Below are 27289 nucleotides of genomic sequence, written 5' to 3' on the forward strand. Positions count from 1 at the left end.
AAACAGAGCTTGGATGGCGTGTACAGGTACAGCTGCCCATGCAGCTTCAACACGATACCCCTGTTCATCAAGAGTAGTGACTGGCGTATTGTGACGAGCCAGTTGCTCGGCCACCACTGACCAGACGTTTTCAATTGGTGACAGATTTGGAGAATGTGCTCGTCAGGGCAGCAGTCGAACATTTTTTGTGTCCAGAAAGGCCCGTACAGGACCTGTAACATGCGGTCGTGCATTATCCTGCTGAAATGTAGGGATTCGCAGGGATCGAATGAAGGGTAGAGCCACGGATCGTAACACATCTGAAATGTAACGTCCACTGTTCAAAGTGCCGTCAGTGCGAACAAGAGGTGACCGAGACGTGTAACCAATGGCACCCCATACCATCGCGCCGGGTGACACGCCAGTATGGCGATGACGAATACACGCTTCCAATGTGCGTTCACCTCGATGTCGCCAAACACAGATGCGACCATCATGATGCTGTAAACAGAACCTGGATTCATCCGAAAAAATGATGTTTTTCCATTGGTGCACCCAGGTTCGTCGTTGAGTACACCATCGCAGGGGCTCCTGTCTGTGATGCAGCGTCAAGGGTAACCGCAGCCATTGTCTCCGAGCTCATAGTTCATGCTGCTGCAAACGTCGTCGAACTGTTCGTGGAGATGGTTGTTGTCTTGCAAATGTCCCCATCTGTTGACTCAGGGATCGAGACGTGGCTGCACGATCCGTTACAGCCATGCGGATAAGATGCCTGTCATCCCGACTGCTAGTGATACGTGGCCGTTGAGATCCAGCACGGCGTTCCGTACTACCCTCCTGAACCGACCGATTTCATATTCTGCTAACAGTCATTGGATCTCGACCAACGCGAGCAGCAATGTCGCGATACGATAAACCGCAATAGCGATAGGCTACAATCCGACCTTTATCAAAGTCGGAAACGTGATGGTACGCATTTATCTTCCTTACACGAGGCATCACAACAACGTTTCACAAGGCAACGCCGGTCAACTGCTGTTTTTGTATGAGAAATCGGTTGCAAACTTTCCTCATGTCAGCACGTTGTAGGTGTCACCACCTTCTGTGAATGCTCTCAAAAGCTAATCATTTGCATATCACAGCATCTTCTTCCCGTCGGTTAAATTTCGCGTCTGTAGCACGTCATCTTTGTGGTGTAGCAATTTTAGTGGCCAGTAGTGTATGTGGTTATTTCACATAGAGTTGCGTGTCAGTCAGCACTGACAACTCTCGGTAAACGCCGCTGCTCTCGGTCGTTATGTGAAGGTCGTCGGCCATTGCGTTGTCCGTGGTGAGAGGTAGTGCCTGAAATTTGATATTCTCGGCCCGCTCTTGACTCTGTGGATTTCGGGAAATTGAATTCCCTAACGATTTCCGAAATGGAATGTACTTGCGTCTATCTCCGGCTACCGATCCGTAATTAAACACCAATACAGATAAAAAGTTGCTAGTATCATCGCCAAAAACGCTTAGTAGGGGCTCCCTCGATACACTGATAATTTATATATATTTGCATCACTAGTCACAACACACGAGATCTTTTTCTGAAATAAAAATATCGTTTCTTGTGCACAAAACTGTCGTGGAGGTACTTAGTTTCATCTCAAACATCACTGCGAACTTAGTTTCGCCATTTACTTCCCCTGAAGAACAACTGTTCCTATTTTACAGGAGCAGCTGACAAAGATGACCTGGAATCAAAGAAGCGCCGGAGCAACATGGTTCTCGTGAATTGCGAAGGGAAGTGAGATAGAAATACGAAAGAGCTGAAGAATTATTTCTATTTATTTTTAATTTGTAAGTTTTGTCAAAAACAAGCTTGAACACAAACAGTTATGTTACCAACTTCAGGTGCTAACGATTCACTCGAAACTGTGCATACAAGCATAATAGTAGAGCACAATTTTTAAATAATATGCGTTCATATACATATAACAGAGCTATAGTATTTTATATCTTATTTATTTGTAAGGTGGAAATGATTCATGACAAATTCATTTGACTAACATGATTATTAAACTATTCTGCTACACGTTTACGAACATCTGTAGCGATATGCAGTGTCTTATCTCTGACAGGAAGCACGCTACTAATGGCTAGATAAGACAGATGACTTATTTAACCGTATCATCTACAACATATTGGTTATTATTTCCGTATTACAAATGAGTGGTCCTCTCAGTTCTTTCGCTTATGTCTATTTTATTAAAATCCTGACACTGACACTAGAAGGGAAGGATAAGTGTGTAAGACCAAGGAAGTGCAACACAGTCATATTTCCTCGGCCGTGGATACAAGTCACATAACAGAGAGATGATAGGAACAGGAAATAGGGGAAATTAGTGTAAATAACTTACATGTACATCTACGTGGATACTCTGCAAATCACATCTAAGTGCCTGGTAGAGCTTAAAACATGCCACAAAGATGAGACAGCAATAGCAATGCCATACTGTCCCACAGGATGAGAAATATGGTCTCATACAAAAAGATCGATGGTGTGATTAGATAGTTGGTCAATCAGTTCAAGAATTTTTTGCAAAGATCTCAGTTCTATATACGTCCAGACAGGCAAATGCTGATCAGTTTTGTGTGATCCTGTTTCCGTTGGGAAGAAATGTTGGAATTGTATAACGACTGTGTTGATGGCATTTCACACAAAGCTCTGAAGCAAATTCAGAACCTTACCTGCAGAACTGCTTCAGACTAAATTGAATATTAAATGCAACAATCTCAATTTCCTAAATACATTGTATCCAATTACAGTAACGTAGTGTAGGTAACATACTATCTGCTCCAGCAGAATAAGTATCACTAAAAAAACTCTGAAACAAAAGTCACAAATCAGTATTACCATATAAAACGGGTCAGTTCTGTTTGATTATTAGAGTTTTATTACGTTTTATATCTTTTGATGGCGCCTGTCTTGGCTAATAAGTCTTTTATATACACAGTATGCTAACGATGACCTCACACTACAAGTCAACTGTGTCTGTTTGTCACTGTTTTATTGTGTTTTTTCGCAACTTTGGTTGGTGCTTATCTTGACTACAAGTTTTTGATGTTGTGTGAAATATACAACGACAGAAATATTTGATTATAGTCGTATAGGTCGAAACCGGTCATAAAATAAATAAAAAAAATTGTGATCAAAAACTGTTTTATATTCTACAAGTTATATATTGCGGGTTGCTGTGCTTTCGCTGTTATGTCACATTTTATCAAAATTTTCAAGTTATTAATTATTTTTCTACTTTTTATGCACAGTATACAGAGATTTCAAGTCCCAATTTTGCATTAATATGCTCGCAATTGGTCGATGTTTCTACATTTTCAATACCGATTAACTAATCACGGTAAAAATTAATTATATTCAGTATTCAGCAGAATCCGTGTAGATTATGTAGTTGTTGAGTTTGCCTTACAGTTTTTAAATTGTAATGTGTTGTAAATAATAGGAGTTAATGATGTGGTGTGGCTTTTGACTATTTTATCAAATACTTCAGCCACTATCCACATCTGCGTTATGCTTTCACAGAACTCAAGCTTTCACATAAAGTGTTCAAAAAAATCTTTTCGTTTTATTTTGAAAGGTGGAGTGATAACTTTTAAAGAGCCTTACTCCTAAAAGATTCTGTTCCAGTAGAAAATTATTAGCCCATTGCAAATTCCAAAAACAATGATCAGTTTTAATAATGGAAATGGGTGATACTATTGGCTATATTACTGCTAATTTTCAGGGTAACTAGTATTTATATAGCAGCCATCTTCTTTTCATATTGTGATATGTTACGCAGATAAAACGTATTAATCTTCCATCAAGAATCACATATATTCGTACATCGAGTTGTGATGTCTTAATACAATGTGATGTCTTAGCTTCGCTTTAAAAATCTTGCGCAAAGTGAAAAGTGATTGAAAACAGTGTTCAAAGCCGCTACATAAACGAGGAATGATGCTTGATCGCGTCAGCAGTCGATAGACGTACTTGTAGTAAGCCACCAGCTTAGTGTGCCATAAATATTTACATAATAGCACGTCTCTTATCACGAAATATATCATGTATGTTTTGCTCTGGACCTAATGAGAACCATGGCATCTCAGGTAGTTGGTGATAATACAGTTAACAGTATTAGTGGCATAAATGATGTTTAAGTGATATGTATTTTAATGTCATAACCTTAATAATCTTGAATATTGCGACCGTTTGAGCTACAGACATATATACTTTACTACAATACATCCGTCTGTCGACAAGGCTAATGATTATCATGTTCAGTTTTGATGAATAAAGTATAGCTGCAGACGTATGGTGTCTGTGAATACGATGCAACTGAAGACAAAAAATACGTGATACCGCCATCAGTGCGGCAATAATTCTCCTCAGCACTGCTGAGTTCCGATATAGTCCTTCGTGTCGCTTCAGGCTAGGCAGGGTGCAGCAGCAGATACTGCAGGCAACAGCCTTACATAGGCCAGGCAGACGCCATGGTATCAGACCTCGCGGTCGTAGAGTATCGGCCGAATGACGATACGATGACGACAGCGCAGTGCATCAGAAGGAGGCGCCAGCAAGCAGAGGCACGCCGTCAGGTAGTTGCGTAGTAGAGATGCGAAAGCGTGCTTAAATAGCAGGCAGCAACGTGGAAGGAGAATGGTGGCCCCGTGGCTGCGCTAGACACACTCAAGCGCGGCGGGACTAACGGTTCAGGGCAGCCCGGCGGTAGAAATAGAGGCGCAGCGTCATGTAGTACACCAGCTCCACCAGACTCAGGATGCTGCAGCCCATGAAGAAGCTCGCCGCGCCGCCGAACGACACTGAAAACAAAAATCAGTTACACTTCGGTAGACTCTAAAACAAGGCAAACTTACATATTTTGTGTTATTGTTGTTTTGACCATCAGTCCGAATGGATTTGATGCAGCACTCCACTATAGCTTATCCTATTCAACCCTCTTCATCTCTAAATTCTGCATTCTGCATCCATCTGAACCTGCACACTGCAGTCAAAACTTGGTCACTCTTGTAAGTAGCCTCTTTATATGTTTGTATGTTGGCAGCGCCCTGCGTCCTCGCTAAGAGACTCTCTGGTTGGGCAGACTAGCAGTTAGCATTTAGCGAGAGGACGGCTTGCACACGCGTCCTTCGTGGAGACTCAATGTTGGTAGGACATGCACTGTAAAATGAGGATGAATGTAGTTGGTAATGTTTGGGTAGTGGAATTATTGACAACTACGAGGGTAATCCCAAAAGTAAGGTCTCCAATTTTTTTTTTTAAGTACAGAACTCGGTTTGTGTGGCAGTTGGTCACACTGTGTGTAAACATGCGCACGCCGAGCTGAGGCGCTCAGTCTTGGCTTGGCAGCCATTGAGAATGGAGCTCCCGTTGGATGTTACCGCCAAATGCGAATTGTGCGCAGCTATTCGGTTTTCGAACGCAAAGGGCACTGCGCCGATTGAAATCCATCGCCAAGTGACGGAAGTGTATGGTGAGTCGTGCATGGATGAAAAAATGTTCGTAAGTGGTGTAGAGAGTTGGCAGCTGGTCGGACCGAAATTCACGACGAACAAAGGGGCGGGAGACCGTCAATTTCTGACGAGACAGCGTTGAAGGTTGAGCAAAGCATGCTTGAAGATTGGCGGGTCACCCTGGATGATCTCTGCACGTTGGTTCCTGAGGTTTCCCGAAGCACCGCTCACAGAATTTTAACGGAAACATTGAACTACCGGAACGTGTGCGCAAGATGAGTGCTACGCATGCTGACTGAGGACCACATGCGGCAACAAGTTTATGCTTCCGGCGCATTTCTTCACCGCCTTGCAGCTTTCTGGACTCAACTGTCACGGGTGACAAAACCTGGGCATACCACTTTACACCTGAGACCAAGCAACAATCACGCCAGTGGCGGCATTCTTCTTCGCCAAAGCCGCGGAAATTCAAACAAACACAGTCTGCCGGTAAAATCATGACAACCGTTTTTTGGGATCGCAAAGGGGTATTGTTGGTCGACTTTATGCCCACTGGGACCACAATTAACGCTGACAGGTACTGTGAGACTCTGAAAAAACTCAAAGGGCCAATTCAGAACCAGAGAAGAGGAATGTTAAGCAAGGGCGTACATATTATCCATGACAACGGTCGTCCACACATCGCTCGGCAAACCGTTGCTGTCCTGCAACAGTTTCAGTGGAACTTAATCACCCACTCTATAGTCCTGACTTAGCACACAGTGACTATCACCTGTTCCCTAGCCGGCCGCGGTGGTCTCGCGGTTCTAGGCGCTCAGTCCGGAACCGCGCGACTGCTACGGTCGCAGGTTCGAATCCTGCCTCGGGCATGGATGTGTGTGATGTCCTTAGGTTAGTTAGGTTTAAGTAGTTCTAAGTTCTAGGGGACTGATGACCTAACATGTTAAGTCCCATAGTGCTCAGAGCCATTTGAACCTGTTCCCTAGGTTAAAAGAACATGTGGCCGGAAAGCGATTCAGCTCCGACGAGGTGAAAGAAGAGGTTCATAACTTTCTGAACAGCATGGTGGCGAGCTGGTGTGACATGGGCATACAAAAACTGCCATAGCGTCTACAAAAATGCATCGACAGAAATGGTGAGTATGTCGAAAAATAGCTAAATGTTCAACTGTAAACTGATGTAAACCATTGTAGAAATAAACAGGTCTATGTACTTATAAAAAATAGGAGACCTTACTTTTTGGATGACCCTCGTACATAATTTTTGGAACTGGATGTCACATGAACAAGTTAAAATCTGCTAAATACATTGTTTGCTGTTCAACAAAATCTTTCTTTTGCTAACCATATGCTTCCTAGTAGCTAGAGCCTATACTAGTTAGAATCCCTTTATTTAGCTGGCTGTAGTTGATGCTTGCTGTATTTCGTGTTATGAAGATTTTCTGTGAAGTAAGTGACTTATGAAAAGTATGGGTATTGTTAGGATTTCTTCCAGTTCAGGGCCATGCTTTTATGTTCATTATTTGAAGCCATGTTGTCATTGTGCAGTAGTCAGTTTGCGTTGGGCTTGTATATTGTGTGTAATAAATGAATAGGTTAATTTTGAGTTGTCTTTGTCAGGGAAAATTCTGTAGGTCAGTTTTTGAAATGATAAAAACAAATAAACACTAAGAAGTTTCACCCTCTACAATTCTTACCCCGTATACTTCCTTCCAATACCAAACTGACAATTCCTTGATGCCTCGTTGTGTGTTCTATAAACTGATTGTTTCTTTTAGTAGAGTAATGCCACAAATTTCTTTCTCCTCCATTCGACTCACTACCTCCGCATTAGTTGTCTGATATACCCATCTAATTTCAGGCACTCTCCTTCATTAATGCTGTCTTGAGCACAACTCGACCTCTTCGAGGAGATGACGTCACAGTTCGATAACTCTCAGCTTTGCTCGAGCTTTTGAAAGCCGCACAATCTAGAGACTTCTGTTGGTACTATCTCTGCGGCGTGTACACATATACGTACATATCGATGATCACGGACCTTGAACATCATGCGTCGATCTTAGAATGTTCCTCGACAGATAGCGATCTTGTGCACTTCGGATCCAGTTCTCATGGACACCCAACTGCTGAAGATCCTTCTGTTGTTCCTTGGTGTTCCAATAGGACGAGTTCTACCAGGTTTTTCCATAAGTACAGATTTGGCACGGCAAGTTTTTGCTCTCCTAGCAACGTATCCTGCCAGGTTCATTCTCCGTGGTTTCATTTTCCGCACGATATTCGGTTGTTTCATTAGGTCGTACTGTCCCTTGTTCTTTCTAGATCTCCATGTGTTCTCTTCGCGGATTAGTCCAAAGATCTTTCTCATGATTTTCCGCTCAAAGATCATCAAGTTCTCTTCATTTTTTTGTGGTGCTTAATGTTCTGGCCCATATAAAACACCGCTATAGGCTTTAAATATGGTCTTAACTGACAGATTTTTTAATGTCATTATCTGTTTCAGACTGAAATAAGTTTAACACCCATTGGCAATACGTAGATTAATTTATTTTTTTTTAGGTTATTATGCCTGTTAGGGCAGGTGTCAAGGTATTTAAAATTTTCCACTCTAGTTATATTCTATATAGCGTTATTAGGGACTTCTCTGGATATTTATATCGCTTAAGTCTTCTCCATATTAATCCTTTGTCCAACCTTACTGGAATTCTTTACTAAGTCCTCTACGGTGTATGCCCTTCCTTCTTCTGACTCCGCTACGGATACAATGTCGTCTGCATATCCCAGCACCTATTTTCTTCCATTTAGCTTCATCCCTTAGCCTTCTCTTTTCATTTCCCGATTTACTTTCTGCAGGAACAAATCAAAAAGCAATGGTGAAATGACATCGCTTTGTCTCTCACCTGTTACGGTGTTCGTTCCTTGGATATCTCCCAACAAAGCGAAGTGGCGCAGTGTTTAGCACATTGGACTCGCCTTCGGGAGGACGACGGTTCAAACCCTCGTGCGGCCACCCAGATTTAGATTTTCGTTGATGTCCTAAAAATCTCCAGGCAAATGGCGGGATGATTAGTTTGAAAGGGCACGGCCGATTTCCTTCCCCATCCTTGACACAAACCGAGCTTGTGCTACGTCTCTAATGGCCTCGATGTCGACGGGACGTTAGACCCGATCTCCCTTCATTCCTTCCTTCCTTTGGACAGCGGCCCCGGGTATTTCACTTTAGCTTTTCTCTCTGCTATACACACCTTGACCAAGTTAATTAACTTCCTTGGTATACCAGTCTCCCTCAGTATGTTTTATACACTTAATCTGTATGTACTATCATACGCCTCTGAGAAATGTACAGAGGTTGACAGAAATCGATTGCTGAATTCCCAGCACTTCTCCCAGATTTTTCTCATGGTGAATATTTGATCCATGCTTAGTCTTCCTTCCCGAAAACCTGGTTGGTACTCTCCGACAACATCTTCAGCAAAAGGCAGCATTTTTCAAGAATTATTAATGGTAACACTTTGCATGGTACACTTAGCAGAGAAATACCTCTATAATTACCACAGTTCTTTTATCGCTCTTTCTGTGCACCGCGATAATGCCGTCTGACTTACACTCTTTCAGTACTCCTTTTTTCTCCATACATCACTTGTGATACTGTACATCTCCTTCTGATATGTTTCATCTGCTGCCTACAACATCAATGCCGTTATCCTATCTTCTCCTGATGGTTTATTATTTTTCAGTTTCTTGATTGCTCTACGTACATCTCGTTAATTTACTTCAAGTCTTTCTTTTTCTACATCACCTGCAAGTCTGCCTTCAGGATCTGCACCAATGAGCAACTGCCCAAAATAATCCCTCAATCTGTCCAGAATTTTCTGCTTGCCTTTTAGCATATTTTCAGCCTTATCATTAATAACTAACCCCTCATTTCTTTGACCATTCTTCACGTGTGTCAACATCTGAAATATTTTTCCACTGTCAGATATTGTGTTCTCCCTCTATGTTTCATTAATCATGTTGGTCATTATTTTTTTCTCTATTCTCAGAATACTGCTTGTTTATCTTTTTACGTTCTTGACTGCATCGTACTCTTCTGCACAATTCCTATCCAGCGTAAGTATTTCCCTATCTCTCTTCCTTGCGTTCACTGCTTGTTAACGTTTATCATCGAACCATTTTTTCTTGTTAGTTGGCTTTTATTCTCCCAGAATTTCCTTTGCTGCTTAAGTTACAGTTGTCTTTGTATCTTCCCATTAATCACTGTAACTTGGTGCCAGGAGTTCAGTTTTGTTATACACTCTGATATTAGACAGGTGGCATAATTCTGGATCCTAAAGCTTCTCAACTTCAAACTATCTCTTGACCATGTTGTTCTTCTTTCTTTTATAACACAGCCGTAGTTGTTGTTTGTTGATGATATTTCCATCTGCGAAAGTCCAGGTCCCTTTGTGCATGGGTTTGTGGAGGTAGATCGTCAAGCTCTCCACAAGGTTCTGGCTCAGCGCAAAGCTGATGAGACGCAGTCTATTGTCATTTGCTTTGGCATGTATACTCTCCTTCCTAACTGTTGTCTTCCTGTCTCACTTTGGCACTGAAATCTCACAAAATGATCTCAATATTTCTGGCAACAGTTCTTTCCACAGTTCTTTCCTCCTCTTCGTCATTTACGTTTGTTGGTGTGTATGTATTAACAGTACTTAATATACTTACGCATTGTAATGAGACATGATATCCTCACCCTGTTTGCACTGAAACTCTTGACTTGCCTTAAAAAACGGTCACTCACCAAAAATCCTGTTCCATTTTCGTACCTTCTATTCTCTTCTCAGCCTTCATAAAAGATTACTGATTCATTCTCATGTAAAATCCCTATTCCACACCACTTAGTTTCTTGTAATGCAGTGACACTAACTTCATATTTATCCAACTCTGAGATTACAATTTTGGCAACTCCTGGTCTAAGAGGTGCGACAATAAAGTAATGAGACTGATTTTCTTTGCAAGATGTGGCAACCCTGCAGGCTCGCGTAGGCACAATTTGTTTGACCTTGGTCTATAAACTGCTTCTAGTCCAAGTGGCACATCGATGCAACTGCTCAGTCGTGAGTTGTGCTGTAATAAGTTAACATGTGTTTGTGTCTCTCGTCACGGAAATGAAACCACATAATACTGCGCAACGGTATGCCATTTCTTTTTGCGTTAAATTGGGTGAAAACTTACAGTAAGCTTCAGAAGTCTTTTGGAGAGAAGGTTATGTCAAGAGCTCAAGTTTTTTGTTGGCATAAGATGTTTAGGGAAGGCAGAACGAGTGTTGAAGACCGCAGTGGACGACCATCAACCTCACGGACGGATGTCAACTTGGCCAGGGTGCGTGAACTCGTACGATCTGATCGAAGATTACCCGTGAAAATGATTGCATAAGAACTGAACATCAATCGAGAAACGGTTCGTCTTATAATAAATGAAAATCTTGGTATGAGAAAGATTTGTGCAAAAATGGTTCCCCAAAATCTCACACCACAACAAGCAGAAACACGAGAAAATGTGGCAGCTGATCCGTTGGAGCAAACGAAATTCAATCCAGAATTGTTGAGCCGTGTTATCACTGTGATGAAAGTTGGTTTTTTCAGTACGATCCAGAGACAAAACGCCAAAGTTCACAATGGTGCTCAAAGGCATCACCCAGACCAAAAAAGGCTCGCCTGTCGAAGTCAAAAGTGAAATGCATGCTTGTGTACCTTCTTTGATTCCAAGGGAATTGTTCATTAAGAGTGGGTGCCTCCTGGACAAACAGTTAACCAATATTACTACAAAGAAATTTTAGAAAGACTTCGTAAAAGAGTTCTTCGTGTCCGTGCCAACATTGCTTATAATTGGATTCTGCATCACGATAATTCGCCATCCCATACTGCTCTGTCAGTACAGCATTTTTAACCTCAAAGCGGTGGCCGTGCGCTTCTAGGCGCTACAGTCCGCAACCGCGGGACTGCTACGGTCGCAGGTTCGAATCCTGCCTCGGGCATGGATGTGTGTGATGTCCTTAGGTTAGTTAGGTTTAAGTAGTTCTAAGTTCTAGGGGACTGATGACCTAAGATGTTAAGTCCCATAGTGTTCAGAGCCATTTGAACCATTTTTAACCTCAAAACAAATTTCAGTGCTACCACAGCCACCTTATTCACCAGATATCACTCCATGCGATTTTTTTTTATTTCCAAGTGTCAAAACGGCGGTCAAGGGACACTATTTTCAAACAACATAAGATGTCCAAAAAGCTGTGAGGAGGGTCTTGGAGGATATTACAGAAGATGAGTTCCAGAAATGTTACCATCAATGGCAGAAGCGCTGGAAAAAGTGTGTGTAATCAGAAGGGAACTACTTTTTTTTGAAGAGACAACACTAAACTTGACTAAAACGGCAAGCAACATTTTTTTTTTTCATATGAGTCTCATTACTTTATTGTCGCACCTCGTATATAGACTTCTAACACTCCATGTGCCGACTCGTAAACCTGTCTATCTAGCCTATTTCATCTTATGGGGTTCCATCCTTTTCCGAGGCACACTTGTAAGGTTTTTGGTAACGATATATGTGCCATGGCCACGTTATAGGCGTTGCACAGGATTCACCGAGTTATGGGGCTGCCTCTTTCCTGTTCCTGAGCTAGCAGGGTTTGTCCGTAGGGTTTTCTCCCCTAGGCGAATAGGTTTCACTTCACCACAAGAGCTCCCCCAGCACTACGGAACATACACATACCGGACATGTAAGGAATAGAAAAACGGGCAAGATGGAGCTTTGTGAGGCTCACTTTGTCTGGCTCCTCCGCTCAAACCTTTCCGGCTAGGTTGGACCTCCTGTAGCTATGCTACCAGCGACATTGCTCTCCGCTTCCTCGGAGCGCACAAACTCTCCCGTCCGCACGGACAGTACAGTAATAAAGTGGAGCTGCCTGAGTCCGGTGACGTGTCAGAGCATTAATAATATATTACGATTTTAAATACCAAAATAGAGAGCAGGTCACTTTTTAAGCAGAGCTACTAATACAGAAATAAATGATCACAATCACGATGGAATCTAATGCTCGAGCTTTAGCTCAACCTGCGATCTATTGACGTCTGTTTGTACTATCTGTACAACTGGTCTTGCCACTGTTATTTATTCTCGTGATCGTAATTTCAGTCTATTTAATTTATTCTATTGGGAATTAAATCACCGATTAATTTTCTTTTTTGTTTCATCTGAGTATCACCATTTTGTTTTAAGGCTGATTACCATTTTTACACGTTATTATAGTATCTGAACAGGAATCGAAATGTTCATTGGAGACTCCTCAGACGTTAGAGATAGAAAATGAAAAATGGAACACACCTCCAAGACCTAGATACCTAATACCTTTGGGGTCCGAAAAAATAGCAGTTGCCCAAGGGATGTCGATAGGAAGGAAAACAGAAGAAGCCCCACACAAGTAAGTGGAAGTAACGTCAAACTTAGCTAAGGACCCATGCGGCTGCCACTCACATACTCCCAAGAAGGGAGCCCCCTAGGTTGACTGCTCATCGTCTGGTTATAACCACCCACTACACTTCCCGTTAATTACTACTTAAATAGACCGTGTACCCAAAGTTCCCTGTTGCGCTGGAAAGGCATCGTCTCGACGAACGTAGGTGCAGTTATAACTGAATTCAGACAAATTTTATATTCATTTAACCTTAACAGAGTTCTTACTTCTCGTCATTACTGCAAACACAGAGCATTCGAAAGCTCTGTGTTTGCAGTAATGACGAGAAGTAAAAACTCTGTTAAGGTTAAATGAATATAAAATTTGTCTGAATGTAATTACAGCAGTTAGTTAAATTTGGAAAATGTTAGAATTTTAGTTAATGATTTAAAGAAAATTAACGGTCGCCAGGTCAGTACGTGAGTAATATTACTGTCATTATAACGATTGTCTGTTAACGGTGAAAAACTTATGTAAGAATGCTTGGTTTTGTTGCAAGGCGAAAACAGCACAAAACTGGTAATAATGATAGCTCTAGCGTGATTTCAAATGGATATGTCACACTGAACCAACATCTTTCAGTTAAGTAGCAGCTCATTGAAAACAATTGGTAATAATCAAATAACAACAAAATCTCATCACTGGCAAACAGTTATGCAAATGAAAAATTGCTTATTATCTTTAATTTCACTCAAAAAGCTATTTATGTTTACTCACTACTAAATGCTGTCATTTAGGTTAAAATTTATCGTAATGACATAGCATTCTTCAATAATCACTTCCCTGTGAGTTACAGATAAGTAATTTGCAAAGTCAAAATTTGGGTTGCAAAAGAATGGCAAAGCTCGTGGTATGATTTTACTGACATTGGTTTCTGCTAACTTCAGTTTTTATTACTATTCATTAACAATTGCTGCTAATAACTTTGTGCATTTATTACTATTGTTGGGTCAAAACATGAACACTCATTTCTGACTGTTTGCAGTTGCACTAAATTAAAACTTATTTATCCATGAAAATATACACAAAAAATATCTTTTACTGAATTTTACTGTCTTAAGCACTGTCTCTGAAACTACTGATAATTAGATTTGAGGATTTTTGTTAGTTGTAGTCTTAGAAGACTTTTAATTGCTGTTATTACTTTCATAAAACACTGAAATAGTTTCTCAGTCATTACGGCTTCTCGGATCATCGATAATGAATAGGTTCCTACTTATGTATTCTCCATTAGGTAAAACCGTTAGTCAGCGCTTGGAAATAATTGGTATTACTCAAACTCGATAAGAACTACGACGCTGCCAAGCTGTATACAAGTCTGACCAAGTAACTAGTTGACTCTTGCTTCAGGTTGAGATGTCAGTACAATGTAAGGCATTGTTCGTTGGCAATATCCGTCACAGGCTCTTCTTCTTGTAGCTCCGTAACAAATTGAGCCCACTGTACTCTTCGTGTCAATTAGCACCCTCTTACAGTAGTTACACTGTGCCCACGTAATGCTCTGTATTTCGGCGGACCACGCCAGATGCTCGCTGAGCCATTATGTACTTTAGCACCAAAACTTCGCAACAAAAGAGCCGCTGCGCGACTCGATTCGACTGTCTGCACCAACACCCTACTGCGTTCTTCTCTGCACTGTACTCAGCTGTTAGCGCGCTTACGCGCGCAGCGATAATGCAGCTATCAGTTCACAATACTTTTTGACGATATCGCATACTTACAACTAGATTGCAAATAACAATAACAACAAACTAGCAGATAATATCATTAATCGTGGTAATGGAAACCCGCTAAGTAAAAGGTGGAATCGTGTTTTATCATATATGAGGAAACAACGACATCCGGATCGGCCGGCTATGAATAATCATTTGTAACGATATATCGTTTTCAACAGTATTCAGCACCGGAGGCGCTGCAACTCTTTTTGCGCCAGGGGGCAAAAGGAATGATTGAGCGCGTGCGCACTGTATCTAGCGCATCCGCTGTTGTACTTCCGATGCATATCTGTATAAAGGTGCAGTCATTTGCGAGTGGAATCCCTCCCTACGTGGCCCTCTTCGGCGCGCCCCCGCCCATCTCCCCCCCTCCTCCCCCCTCTCTACCCCTCCGTCCCTTCTAACTTTCTCCCTCATCTCCTCGCTCATGGTAGGTCCTCCGTTTTGATCATCGTCAGTGTTGTGTTTAGTGCTGTTCTCCTGTGCGTCGAGAGGTGTGATTTTAATTGTGTGCTGGACTTGTACTTCGTGTTTCTGTCAGTGATTGATATGTGCTAGGCCATCCGTTGATACTTTATTCTCCGGTCATAGTGCGCCTTGTGTTCTTTTAATTGTCCCAGTGTGTGGTTTCTTTGTGTGCGCTACTGTTTTACGGTTTTTATCTCCATTTTACAGTCGCCCCTTTTTTGTCTATTGTCTTCCATGATGTTCCTCCTTTTTATATCTATGTACACCATGTTTTCTCCTTTATGTTATTTTTAAATGTCTTCTATTGTCTGTTCTATGTCTTTCGGCTGAAGAGCAGCGCATATGCTGCTGCCAGCCTGCCCCGATGGGGAATTGAAGAACAATAAAGGAAAAAAAAAGCGAGTGGAATCAGTTATCAGCGAGAGTAGCGTGGCCTTTCTCACCTGATGATGGCGGCCAGTTGGACCGTTGAAATATTGTGTTCAGATGACAGTCTGATCCGGCTGGAAACCCGACAAGGATTTGAAACATTTGTTTAACTTTACAATGTGAAAATATTCCATGTCATCAAATAAACATTAATACACTTACTTACAAACTTTGGTTCATAGAAAAATACGTCGAGAAGAAAAACAGCAAGGGAAAATTTTGGAAGGCCACAGAGTTGTTGCATTAGATCGCCTCTAACCTACTGACCACTCGAGCGTGGGTGACCCTTCCGAGACCATAGCTCCCACCAGCAAAGCTCAGGGTATCTTTGAGACATGCAATCATCCCCACCAACGTTAAGGTGGTTGTCCATGGGGAGGACACAACAGCTATTCTAACGCGGAAACAATTTTAACTTAAATCTCTTCAGTTGCTAACAACAGAGTGTAAGCGCTAGCCATTCTTCAGGTAATGTTACTTGCCGGCTATTAGTATTCTGCTTTTAAATTTTCCATTCAGTTGTAAAGAGAAACCAGCGGAACACGTTAACCGAGATATGTGCAATGTTTCGGAAAAACGCCAAGGAAGGCCAGAGCTACACCACCTCCAAGTGCTTCACACTTGGATATAAATTCAGACACCTAGGCCTATATTCATATTTTCTTACACCATTTTGCTTCGCCAAAATCAACGCGCTCGCGTTGGAAACGAATCCTGTCTTCATCATAGCTGTAGATAATGTGGTATTGAGTGAAACCTGTGTAGCGATTGTTAGTGACAAAAGCCGACGCAGGTCCATATGGCTGGCAGGCTACCGTTTGTTCACAAGTACGAGCAAACAGTAGTGAACACGGGCGAATTTTGTGGGGGCGCTCCTCCACATTTATTCAAATACTAAGGGCTATTACACGTGAACGGATAAATTTCTTTTTGAAACCCAAGGAAACTAACTCGCTCGTTGGTAGCGAACCAGCGTGTGCATCGAACCTTCAAGGAGGCTATAACCCACTGGAGATGTCTTCCGTAGATGTAGACGAAACTTTGGATTGCAACAAGAAATACATCCGAGCACGCCATAATAGCCCAAAATATTTTAATAAGTGGGACATTTCTGACCCTAGAAGTTTGCGTTTTACAAATGATCGTTAGTTATTTTTCGCTACAATTCACTTCTGTGTAAAGGAGGCTTAATGGAAATAACGCAGAACATGTGAAAGTAATTCTGCAATTATGAACAAACTCAGATGCAAGAGAGGATATATATTTCTGCATATCTCTGAAAGGTTTGAAGCCATAGTAGGTAATAAAGGGCTTACATGCATAAAAAACGACCGATATTAGTGTCAAACCCCCAATTTTCTAGGCTTCCACGGCGGTTGCAATATTTCTGAGCTCAGTCGAATAGAACGTTCTGAAAGTATTTAGAACGTTATATAAGGAACAGAAACGGAAGACGTTTTCTAACCATTATGTTCTGATACAACATTCATCTTCTTATTCACCTATAAAAATATTAACTGGAAACCATTTCCACAGAATTACTCGTATATTATCTTCAACTTGCCTAGGAACACCTCAGGAATTAATCTTCAGTTTGTCAAGTGAGAGCGATTACAAAAAATTAGCAGCATTTAACTGACAGTGTACCTCACAATTTTGACGGTGAAGTTGGTGTAATCGCTTTGGAGCTGGGGTGCCAAGTGGTTGGCGGATGTGCAGAACGAGTGCATAAGTACTACCTGGCTGGCAGCCTATACTGTCTGTGCCCACCCGCGGGCGAACTGACCTGTGGCTGACTGCAGACGTGCTTCATGGACCAGCATTGCAACAGCATACTCTACGCCATCCCTTTCACAAAGATAAGAAGGTTGAAGATACACACAGCGCACAGTATTCTCAATCAGGGTTAGTGTCTCTTTGAGAATTGATTTTTCTCATTAACAAGTTGATGACTTACCTAAAAGGTCAACGAAAGTGAAGAGGACGTCTTTCCTCAGGTTGACCCGTGGGAACTGTTTGACACTCCAACGATAGAGGGCGGCACCGCCACCATTGTCGCTGTAACAAGCAAACCTCTGTACCAGCTTCTTCGAAATAATGCCATTTGCGTTATTTGCAAAACCCAGCTAATCCACCCACCTTGCAAGCCCTTACAGTTGCTAGCTCCGTTACATATAATAGGAAGAATTTGTAGCAGCATTTACAACGAAGTCTTGCCCTTTGCATTGAGTGCATTTGCGATCTCCTCTTAGAACAGTTTAGGAGCAGATCAGAGCGAGTGTTATACCACTATTCTCTTCCCTTCATCTCTTTTGACTACCAATAAAACAGAATATACTATCTTTTTAAGAAACAGTTGTTGCTGTCCCTCGCTAATTATTAAGTTGGTGCATAAGTTCTTAATGTTTTTGTTTTTCATGTTGATATCCTGGTTGTTATAGGTTTATTCATCGATTTCAATTTTTTATTCGTATTTCGCTCTTGCTATTTGAGCTTACGTATCGTCATTTTCTCATAGTGAGTGATCCTGTGCACTCTAGAAAATGGCGTGCGGCTTGGAGAAATCGGAACATTTCCGACATCTTCTTCTGTTTCAATCCAATAGAGGGGTGACAGCAGCGAAGACGGCCAGAACCAATTGCGCCGTGTATGTGTATAATGTTATTGGACAGGACACGACATCGAAATGGTTTTCCAGTTTTAACATTAGTGATTGTACACCTTCAAGAAGACCTTCGGGGTTTGATGAAGATCGTTTACATGCATTAATCCACAAAGATCCACGTCAGTGTACTCTAGAACAGAAAAAAGTGTTGAACTTTTGTCATTCCACCATAGTGCGACATTTGCACGTAAGGGGGATAGTTCAAAAATTGGTTATTTGGGCACCGCATGTTGTGAACGAAAAATCGCAAAATTCAGCGGATGGCCACATGCGTGTCTCTTCCTGCTCATCATCGGCTGGCTCGTGAACAACACCGACCACGCCTATCCTGCATCGTTATTGCTGACGAGAAATGGTGTCTTTATGCTGACAGAAGCCGACCTCAGGGAAGATCAGTTTGGATTCCGTAGAAATGTTGGAACACGCGAGGCAATACTGACCCTACTATTTATCTTAGAAGAAAAGTCAAACCTACGTTTCTAGCATTTGTAGACTTAGAGAAAGCTTATGACAATGTTGATTGGAATACTCTCTTTCAAATTCTGAAGGTGGCAGGGGTAAACTACAGTGAGCGAAAGGCTATTTACAAATTTGTACAGAAAGCAGATGGCAGTTATAAGAGTGGAGCGGTATGAAAGGGAAGCAGTGGTTGGGAAGGAAGTGAGACAGGGTTGTAGCCTCTCCCTGATGTTATTCAGTCTGTATATTGAGTAAGCAATAAAGAAAACAAAAGAAAAGTTCGGAGTAGGTATTAAAATCCATGGAGAAGGAATAAAAACTTTGAGGTTCGCCGATGACATTGTAATTCTGTCAGAGACAGCAAAGGATTTGGAAGAGCAGCTGAACGGAATGGACAGTGTCTTGAAAGGAGGATATAAGATGAACATTAACAAAAGCAAAACGAGTATAATGGAATGTAGTCGAATTAAGTCGGGTGATGCTGAGGGAATTAGATTGTACGGTAGCGTTCTCGCTTCCCGCGCCCGGGTTCCCGGGTTCGATTGCCGGTGGGGTCAGGGATTTTCTCTGCCTCGTGATGACTGGGTGTTGTGTGATGTCCTTAGGTTAGTTAGGTTTACGTAGTTCTAAGTTCTAGGGGACTGATGACCATAGATGTTAAGTCCCATAGTGCTCAGAGCCATTTGAACCATTTCATTTTTGGAATTGGATTAGGAAATGAGACACTTAAAGTAGTAAAGGAGTTTTGCTATTTGGGGAGCAAAATAACTGATGATGGTCGAAGTAGAAAGGATATAAAATGTAGACTGGCAATGGCAAGGAAAGCGTTTCTGAAGAAGAAAAATTTGTTAATATCGAGTATAGATTTAAGTGTCAGGAAGTCGTTTCTGAAAGTATTAGTATGGATGTAGCCATGTATGGAAGTGAAACGTAGCCGATAAATATTATAGACAAGAAGAGAATAGAAGCTTTCGAAATGTGGTGCTACAGAAGAATGCTGAAGATTAGATGGGTATATCACATAACTAATGAAGAGGTATTGAATAGAATTGGCGAGAAGAGGAGCTTGTGGCACAACTTGACTAGAAGAAGGGATCGTTTGGTATGACATGTTCTGAGACATCGAGGGATCACCAATTTAGTATTGGAGGGCACGTGGAGGGTAAAAATCGTAGAGGGAGACCAAGAGATGAATACACTAAGCAGATTCAGAAGGATGTAGGCTGCAGTAGGTACTCGGAGATGAAGAAGCTTGCACAGGGTGGAGAAGCATGGAGAGCTGCATCAAACCAGTCTCAGAACTGAAGACCACAACAACAACAACAACAAGAAAAACATGCTAACATAAGAAAATGAAAGGAATGGCTGAGCCCAATCAAAGCAGCAACTCCCCTTACAAAGACCTGCGCGCATCCACAAAAGACGTTCAGAATCTGGTGGAACAGCGACGGTGTGGTCTACTATGAATTATTTCCCTGAGGTGTGAACATCACTGCTGACACTTATTGTCAACAACTGAGACGACTTTCAGACGCAATCGAAGAACAGCGACCAAGCAAACTGCGTAAAGTGATGCTAATCCACGTATCGACCCCCCACCCCCACCCCCCACCCCTCCCTCCCCATTCTGCTAGACTGTCAAAACAATCTATACAGGAGTTGTTGCGTGGGGAAGTAATTCCGCACTCATCTTATTCATTTAATCTTGCGCCCTCAGAGTTTCACCTTTTCCGCCCTCATCGAACTCTCTTTATGAATGAATATCCGCTCCGAACATGGTTAGTCGAGTTGTTCGCCTCGAAACCACGTTATTTATACAGTCGTCGAATCGAAAAGTTACTGCAGCGCTGCCAGACTGTTCTAAATAGTGAAGAATAATATATTATTGATGACTGAACCCGCCCTAACGTGTATGTGTTGTGTTTCTTAAAACTTACGGAAAACGCTACGAACTTAAGCACCAACTCAGTATTATCAAGAACGTTTAAAAGCGAAGACACAGCAATTGGAGAAATGAAAAATGGAGAACAACTTTAAATTTGATGGATATTACACGGTTACGAGCATTCACTGTATTGTAAAACATTGGCCACTTTGTATCTTATGTCTCTTTCAAAACCGTCTTTGGTACTTCCTGAGAATATTTTGTGTTAACACATCAGATGATAGTCCTATATTTAAGTCGGTTCCGCTTTTATTTCCAAATCGACCAGCACATTTTTACTGTCAAGTAATTTATAGCCGTATAATACAGAGAACTGTAAACAAAAATGAAGAGGACCATACAGATATGAAAAAGTGTAGGCTAAAACTCTATGGGCATGTTAAAAGAATGGAGACAATCAGATTAACCAGACAGGTTGTGGAAATCTGTGAAACTCGCAATAATGCTAAACATGTGCTGTAAATATCAAAACGGAAACCACACCAGGGATGGTCACGGTGAGCCTTCTAGACAGCACTGCTGTTGATCCGAGTCCTGTACTAAATCTTTGAAATCTTTGAAAATGGCAGGCACTTGCACAGGCGAGACGCCAGGTAAAGTGTTAAATATCTATTGGGCGATCGTTCAGGTCAGCAGGCAGAGCATCAGGAAAGACTACCAAACCATCAAAGATCTTATTCAAAAATTACAAAGCTGACTATGCCACTATTAAGAGTACATGCTAAGGCGGTGAAGCGATTGCAAAGCACCAAGAGCAGTCATGAACAGACATCTGGTAGCGGTGCGGTAACTTATTTGTATGCAGCGTGTATTCGCAGTGACTTACTTGTCTAACAGTTTATAATCCAGCGGGTAGTAATGCCTCTCGGAGCAGCGTGGCAGGCAGTCGCAGTCAGCCAGCCCTTCTGGTAACGTCACCATTTCCTCTGCAACAAGTAAGGCATTAGGTGTCCTTTTCTGTCTCTCACATGGCTGCCAGCTGTCTAGGCAGCAAAAGCAATGGAGTCGGCATATTTGTCACAGGTATCTGAAATGGGTTAAGCACCAACCAATGAAATTTTTATACGTGGTGATTCTTATAAACATTTAAAAACCTCCGAAGCGACATACACACATCAAAAAAAGTTTTGCATCACCCTGGTTCCCAGAATTCCTGAAGATTGCCGTTGACTGTGAATATTGTATCACAGACACTGTCCCTTCGACTGTTCAGAGATGTCACTCAACCGGCCCAAAGATGTAAACAACCATGCATGAGCAGCGCCTATTAGACGGAGGAGGTCCGACAGCTGATCAGTTCAAGTCATTCCACCAGGAAGGAGATAGTTCAGCCATGACTAGACGGTCAATACCGCGGTTCGATCGCATCCGCATTGTTACTTTGTGCTAGGAAGGGCTCTAAACAGGGGAAGTATCCAGGCGTCTCGCAGTGAACCAAAGCGATGTTGTTCGGACATGGAGGAGACACACAGAGACAGGAACTGTCGATGACATGCCTCGCTCAGGCCGCCCAAGGGCCACTACTGCAGTGGATGACCGCTACCTACGGATTATGGCTGGGAGGAACCCTGACAGCAACGACACCATGTTGAATAATGCTTTTCGTGCAGCCACAGGACGTCTTGTTACGACTCAAACTGTGCGCAATACCCTCCATGACGCGCAACAGCACTCCAGACGTCCATGGCGAGGTCCATCTTTGCAACCACGATACCATGTAGCGTGGTACAGATGGGCCCAACAACATGCCCAATGGACCGCTCAGGATTGGCATCACGTTCTCTTCTTCGATGAGCGTCGCATTTGCCTTCAACCAGACAAACGTCGGAGACGTGTTTGGAGGTAACCCGGCCAGGCTGAACGCCTCAAACACACTGTCCAGTGAGTGCAGCAAGGTGGAGGTTCCCTGCTATTTTGGGGTAGTCATGGAAGGTGCCGTAACAGTTGTACGAAACGTGAATGCCATCCTCCGACCGATAGTGCAACCATATCGGCAGCATACTAGCGAGTCATTCGTCTCCATGGACGACAATTCGTGCCTCCATCGTGCACATCTTGTGAATGATTTCCTTCAGGATAACGACATCGCTCTACAAGAGTGGCCAGCACGTTCTCCAGACGTGAACCCTATCGAACATGCTGGGGTAGATTGAAAAGGGCTGTTTATGGAGGACGTGACCCAACAACCACTCTCAGGGATCTACGCCAAATCGCCGTTGAGGAGTGGGACAGTCTGGACCAACAGCGCCTTGATGACCCTCTGGATACTATTCCACGACGAATACAGGCATGCATCAATGCAAGAGGACGTGCCACTCGATACTAGAAGTACCGGTGTATACAGCAATCTGCACCACCACTTCTGACGGTCTCGCTTTATGGTGGTACAACACGTAATGTATGGTATTCATGAGCAATAAAAAGGGCGGAAATGATGTTTATGTTGATCTCTATTCCAATTTTCTGTACAGATCCCGGAACTCTCGGAACCGAGGTGATGCAAAACTTTTTTTGATGTGTGTAGATGAGGCCGAGACAAGTAATTTAATACAAGATACATGGGACCGCAAACGTCGGGAAATACCGTAAAAGTGGATGACAAATGTTGAAGACGTGACGTCATAATAGGACATACCTGCAGCGTTGAGTCTATCAGTCTGTCGCAATTGATAATCCTAACCCAAGTCATGTATTCATACCGGTGTGGTTCCGGGCCCATGTGCGCGACTTCAGTGCGTGGGGCTTAGGGTTCGAGTCTTGCGTCTGTCAGGCAGCATTTTTTTTCATTCAGGTAGACAGTTATGTATTTACTTTGAGGTATAATTTATTATCCTATTTATCTCCCTCGCGGTCTCCGTTGGTTTAGAGCAAAGTACTGTACAACAGAAACATAGCACATTGCGTCACAAGTAGAGGAGTATAAGCTTAAGTCTTGCATCGTTTCTAGTAAATGACCTACGTTTTCTTTACTAAAAAATGGCTGTAAACAAAAACAGGAGGGACAAAAGGAAAGAAACACAAAATAAGATCAGATTTTATTTGGTAACGCGAGGACATTAATTTTGTAACTTCAGCGTGTACAATAGATCACATTTACAAGTGGCGTTCGAAATTTGCACGGTTTGCTCGAATGCAAGTATTGCATCGCTCAATCATCCCTCCAGTCCCAAGTCCAGACGCTGCACGTGCGGCGCGGTACAGTATGTCATGTGGTGACGTCATATGTTCAACATTTCTCATCTACTTTTGTGGTATTTCCTGACATTTGCGGCGCCATCTGTCTTGTTATTACTTGTCTCAGCGTCATCTACGTCGCTTCGGGGATTTTAAACGTTAATAAGAGTCACCTTGCGTGTTGCCACGTGCCACTCCTAAAAAGGCAACAGTAAATTAAAAAACAATGACGATTAAGTTCTACATGTTGGTGAATGGATGAACAAAAGTTTTGTGTACCGTACTTATATTGTGCGAAAATGTTGTGCTGAATAAATCTGCATTATTTGCTAATAGATACACGAAATAGTTATTTCTGTTTAAAAAAAAAGTAGGGGAAGTGCGTAAGAAAACTCATGACTGTATCAAGTCCTTACATGCTGGGAAACGAGACACTTAGTGCAAAAGCCACTAAGTACAGTATTGCTCTCGAGAGCAGTATATTACGACTTTTCAGCGGCATCATCAGCACTTCTATATACTATATGTGAACTATTTTCCCTACAAAATACTTGTACGTGGTGGCAGGAATTGGATATCGGAAATAATGTTGCGAATGCTTGTCTACTGCTTGTAGAAGAAACATAACAAGGATACAAACCACCTCTTCGAATGTCTCACTTCACAAGAGGAAGTAACATCCATCATAGAAATTGCAGTATCAAAATATTCTAAAGGTTGTGATAAAAGTCTGCTCTAGTTAATTAAAGAGTCTCCCTGGCAGTTTAGTAACAGATAATTTAAGTAACCAGTCGTTTATCCCTGAATCTTTGCCCAGTTGTGTGAATATGCTGAAGTTAAGCCTATGTACAGGTAAGTGTATAAGAAACAATATGAAGCTTCTGAGCAATTTAATTTTTGGCAGCATTTTCCAAAATTTTACAGGATGTTTTATATAAATGGCTTCTTCACCTTTCGCCAAAAATAATGTATTCCCCTACTTTCAGTTGGTCTTTGTAACGGATCCAATACTTAGAAAGCTATTTATACATAAAACGATAATATACTCATTTCATTAGAGAATAACTTACAAGCTACTGGTATTTTCTGTGATGTGTCAAAGATAGCTGACTTCGTGAATCGTATAATCGTTTTCAAGTGATTAAAACGTTATGTCTTTGCAGACAGTGTCCCAACACGGAAATCCTATGGATAAGCTATCAGACGTTGTCCATTTAATAAATAATTACTTGTGATGGAGCTCATGTTCCTGTCTTATGGTCACTGCTTTTTCTTGTGTGCATTAATAACCTTCCATTAGTTACAATGCGACTTACTAAGTATGTTTTGTTTTCAGGTGATATAAATATTACAATAAATTGCGTATCTTTAGAAGGTGGAAATTAATAATTGATTGTAACCAATTCATTGTCATTTAATTCAGAACCGACTTACAACAAGCAGTTTAGAAACTGCAAGAGATTTATATCTAGAATATGGACTAAATATAAGTTTGTGGAGACAGAAGAAGCTCACGTCCTTAAGTGTTGACCCTTTTTAAAAAAAATCAGTATCTGTAATGCAGGTGTTTTCAGTTTTAGGTGGCATAAAAATAACAGGTTGACATACTTTCCTTACTTTAATATTAATTTCCATGCTACTTTGTTAATGAGGATGTTTTTAAATTTGTTTACTTGTTTCTCATCTGTGAGTACCATTTCAGTAATTACAACTGAATTGAGCATTATATTTGAGCATTTATCGTTATTCTCGGTTTTATCCAGCTTTCCAAACTATCTGACCCGCTCATGCCTCTTCATCTTTGTATAACTATTGCGATATATTTTCAGCTGGAGGTTCTTTCTGTAGTCACGCCTTGTTTCACCTCTACAATTTTTTACTCCTCTCACTTCCCTCCATTACCAAATTGACAAATCCTTGATATCGCAGGACGTGTCCTATAAACAAATACCCATCTGATCTTCTGCAGCAACACATTTAAAGAGCTTCTATTTGCTCCTTGCTGTACTGTTTATTCTGCACGTTTCACTTCGTACCTGACTACACTCCACGCAGAAACTTTCAGAAACATTTCCTAACACTTACCTTTATGTTAAAATACATCTCTTTTGCAGAATCACTTTTCTTATATTCCAGTCCGCAATTTATACACTCTATTTTTAAGGTGTCGTGAGTTATTTTGCTGCCCAAACAGCGGAACTTATTCACTACTTGTAGTATCTCATTTCCTCATCTAATTCCCTCGCAGTCACCTAATTTGATTCAACTACACGCCATTTCGTTTGCTTTGCTTTTGCTGATGTTCATCTTATAATGGCAAACCTCTTTTCAAGGCAATTTTCACATTTCCAAGGTATTTGCTGTCTCTGACAAAATTTCGGTATTATCATCAAACCTTAAAGTTTTTATTTACGCTCCTAAAACTTTAACTAGCTTTCCAAATTTGTCTTTAGTTTCCCTTACTTCTTGATCAGTGTGCAGATAGAATAACACGGAAAAAAACTGCCGACCAGTTTCACTTCTTTCTCAACTACTGCTCCTTTTCATGACATTCAAGTCTTGTAACTTCAATCTGGTTTTCGTACAAGTTGCAGACAACCGTTCGCTCCCTGTATTTTATTTCTCCTACCTTAATAATTGCAAAGAGTATGTTCACTCATTATTATGAGAAGCTTAATTTTCCTGTAACATATGAATCCTGTTGTAATATTACTTTTTAGTTGTTCGACATCTACTGGGATTTCCTCACTTTAAATGTGTGGGATAAACTGCATACATAATCTATCGTGAAAATTAAGTCAATAAAAGATAATTTCCTCGCATTATGATCACATTGTATGTCGGAATTGAGTACAAGACAAATGAATCGACTGAGAAAACATACCTACAATTTTCATAACTTTATTTTTATAACTCAATTTTTGCCTTTTACAAAATAACAGAAAGTACTTTATAAATATTGGAAACCAAAATCAAACACACACTTTTTTAAACAGTCCTGTATGTGTCACATGATGGTGACGAGCAATTGGCTCCTGGTATCTGAAACAACAATGAGTACAGAAACTTGCAAAGACGACTGAGAACAATTCATAGCCTCAGATCAAACAGAAGCTGATCGTAATGTTGAATGAGCTGGCTATCAATGCGAGACATGCAGCAGATTCCTCTAATAAGTTGATAATTATCGGTCAGAATCGCAGCTTTTAGTACTGATGTTCTTCTACATACTCTAAATACCAGGCACTCTGCAAAGATATATTTTGTACTGAGCAATCGATCTATGAAAGCATGACTAACAAATTCAGTAGGAGATTACGAGGAAGGACTTTAGAGAGCAATTGCGGTGGGTAAACGAGACGTGAACGAACTTGGTTTACTGGGAACATTCGGTTAGAATGTACAAAGAGAGTTCTAGTTGGACACTGGCGCTGGCGCTACGCTGAGATGCTGCTTTGG

At 41.5% G+C, this 27289-nt stretch overlaps 1 protein-coding gene across 1 annotated transcript in view; it reads right to left on the reverse strand.

The window, feature by feature from the left end:
- Window positions 1-4717: 4717 nt before the first annotated feature.
- Window positions 4718-27289, reverse strand: part of LOC124775498 — a 164612-nt gene continuing 142040 nt past the window's right edge. Inside the window, exons 7-9 of the mRNA XM_047250334.1 lie at window positions 21483-21582; window positions 17545-17645; window positions 4718-4836 (exon numbers count right to left, since the gene is read on the reverse strand). Of these exons, the coding sequence (XP_047106290.1) occupies window positions 4718-4836; window positions 17545-17645; window positions 21483-21582 (320 nt within the window). The remainder of the gene's footprint in view (window positions 4837-17544; window positions 17646-21482; window positions 21583-27289) is intronic.

The sequence above is a fragment of the Schistocerca piceifrons genome, chromosome 1 (assembly GCF_021461385.2).
Source record: "Schistocerca piceifrons isolate TAMUIC-IGC-003096 chromosome 1, iqSchPice1.1, whole genome shotgun sequence".
Lineage (NCBI taxonomy): Eukaryota > Metazoa > Arthropoda > Insecta > Orthoptera > Acrididae > Schistocerca > Schistocerca piceifrons.